Source organism: Geospiza fortis, unplaced genomic scaffold (genome assembly GCF_000277835.1).
Source record: "Geospiza fortis unplaced genomic scaffold, GeoFor_1.0 scaffold496, whole genome shotgun sequence".
NCBI lineage: Eukaryota > Metazoa > Chordata > Aves > Passeriformes > Thraupidae > Geospiza > Geospiza fortis.
The window spans coordinates 886,939-888,553 of NW_005054529.1; the positions used below are offsets into that span (position 1 = coordinate 886,939).

The 1,615-nt window shown below is 43.5% G+C and overlaps 1 protein-coding gene across 1 annotated transcript in view; it reads left to right on the forward strand.

Annotated features, from left to right (window-relative positions):
* LOC115948797 (leucine-rich repeat-containing protein 7-like) overlaps positions 1-1,178 on the forward strand; it is a gene marked incomplete at its 3' end in the record, with an annotated part of 22,240 nt that extends 21,062 nt beyond the window's left edge. Inside the window, exons 9-10 of the mRNA XM_031063767.1 lie at positions 185-329; positions 1,106-1,178. Coding sequence (XP_030919627.1) covers positions 185-329; positions 1,106-1,178 — 218 coding nt within the window. The remainder of the gene's footprint in view (positions 1-184; positions 330-1,105) is intronic.
* Between the last annotated feature and the right edge of the window lie 437 nt (positions 1,179-1,615).

The following is a 1,615-nucleotide window of genomic DNA, read 5'->3' on the forward strand; positions in this document are numbered from 1 at the left end:
TAACCTGGGGGGTTAATTTTGTTCCTTTGAGGCTGAGCCCACCCCGGTCCTGCCGCGGGGAGAGCAGCGATCCGAAGGGTGCTGAGAAAACTCCAGATCAGCTGGATTTGTGTGTTTGTCTCTAATTAACGCTCTAATTAACAGCTCTATCTGCTCAAGTAACTCTGTCTCACGTGCTATTAAGTCTATAGGGAAGTTAAAACAGCTCGTGTACCTGGATGTGTCCAAAAACAGGATCGAGACGGTCGACCTGGACATCTCGGGCTGTGAGGGGCTGGAGGATCTCCTCCTCTCCTCCAACATGCTGCAGCAGCTGCCAGATTCCATAGGTGAGGAGAGATCTGGCATTCCTCTCCATTTGGTAGATTTTTTGTTATTTTAATTTTTTTTTTTTTGGAATTATGGGATTTTCTAATCATGGACCAAGGCCTGCTCTTAAATCCCAAAGGAGGCAGAAAATGGTGTCTGCACAGTCCCATTTTGTAAAGTCAGGAGCAGAATTCCCTGGTTGGAAGGAATTTGTCCCCCTGGTTTGCTGCTTAAAGGAAAAGAAGCCAAGAAGGACAGAAATAATTTCATTTAAATGTAAAAATCAGTCTGAGAGCGATGATGGGATTGCTGCTCATTCACAGTGGGAAAAGAAAATGAAAAGGAAATAATTCAAACTATAAATTTTCTTTTTATTTTGACTGTTTTACATGCATGGAATTCCTGGATTATTTAGGATCACATCTCTCTGTCCATTGGGATATTTCCTTTCTGTCCTGAGCCGTTTTCCCTTTCCCCTTGAGCACAGAACTGTAAAATCCTTCAACTTTAAATCGATTTACCCAGATTCCAACATGGATTGGTAATTAATGTAGCTAATTATTGACACTCTTACTGTGTGTCTTCTCCTCCTGTTTTCCATCTTGTTTTTCATCTCCCCATCAATCCCAAGACTTTTGTTCCATGGCCCAGATTGGTTTTCAGAGGGCATTTACCAGAAACCATTGGAATGATACTCCCTAAAATCCAGAGCAGAGCTGTTCAGGTTGCAAACCATTGCTTATGGGATTCCAGGAGATCTCCATGGGAGCTCTTTATCCATCATTTCTTCCCGCAGGATTGCTGAAGAGATTGACAACCCTGAAAGTGGATGACAACCAGCTCACCATCCTGCCCAATGCCATTGGAAAGTGAGTCCAAGTTTCATCCTTATTTTAGTTAAAATACCTTTTCCCTTCTGCTCAAGGGGTGTGGGCTTTCAAATAGAAAAGAAGACAAATATACTTTGAATTATGAAATAATTTCCAGCCCCCAGGCTGTAACGTTTTAATTTGGAGCGTCACTTTTAATCCTCAGGATTTTTCAGTGCAAGGGGGAAGAAGGTAAAATAGATCCAATTTTCCAAGAGGAAAACCAAAGGTTTGGGTGTGAATCAATTTGGATGAGCGGAGAAGTGAAAGGAGAAGAATTTGGGGGGGGGAAAAAAAAAATCCTTCTGTTGCCATGGCAACAGCCAGGGCTTGGAGCTCACAAGGATCTGGCTGTGGCCTCCCAGGGGTGGAGAGCTCCTAGAATATGACAGAAGCCTCTGTGGGAAAGCCAGGAGGATTCCAGGGGCTGGGATCAT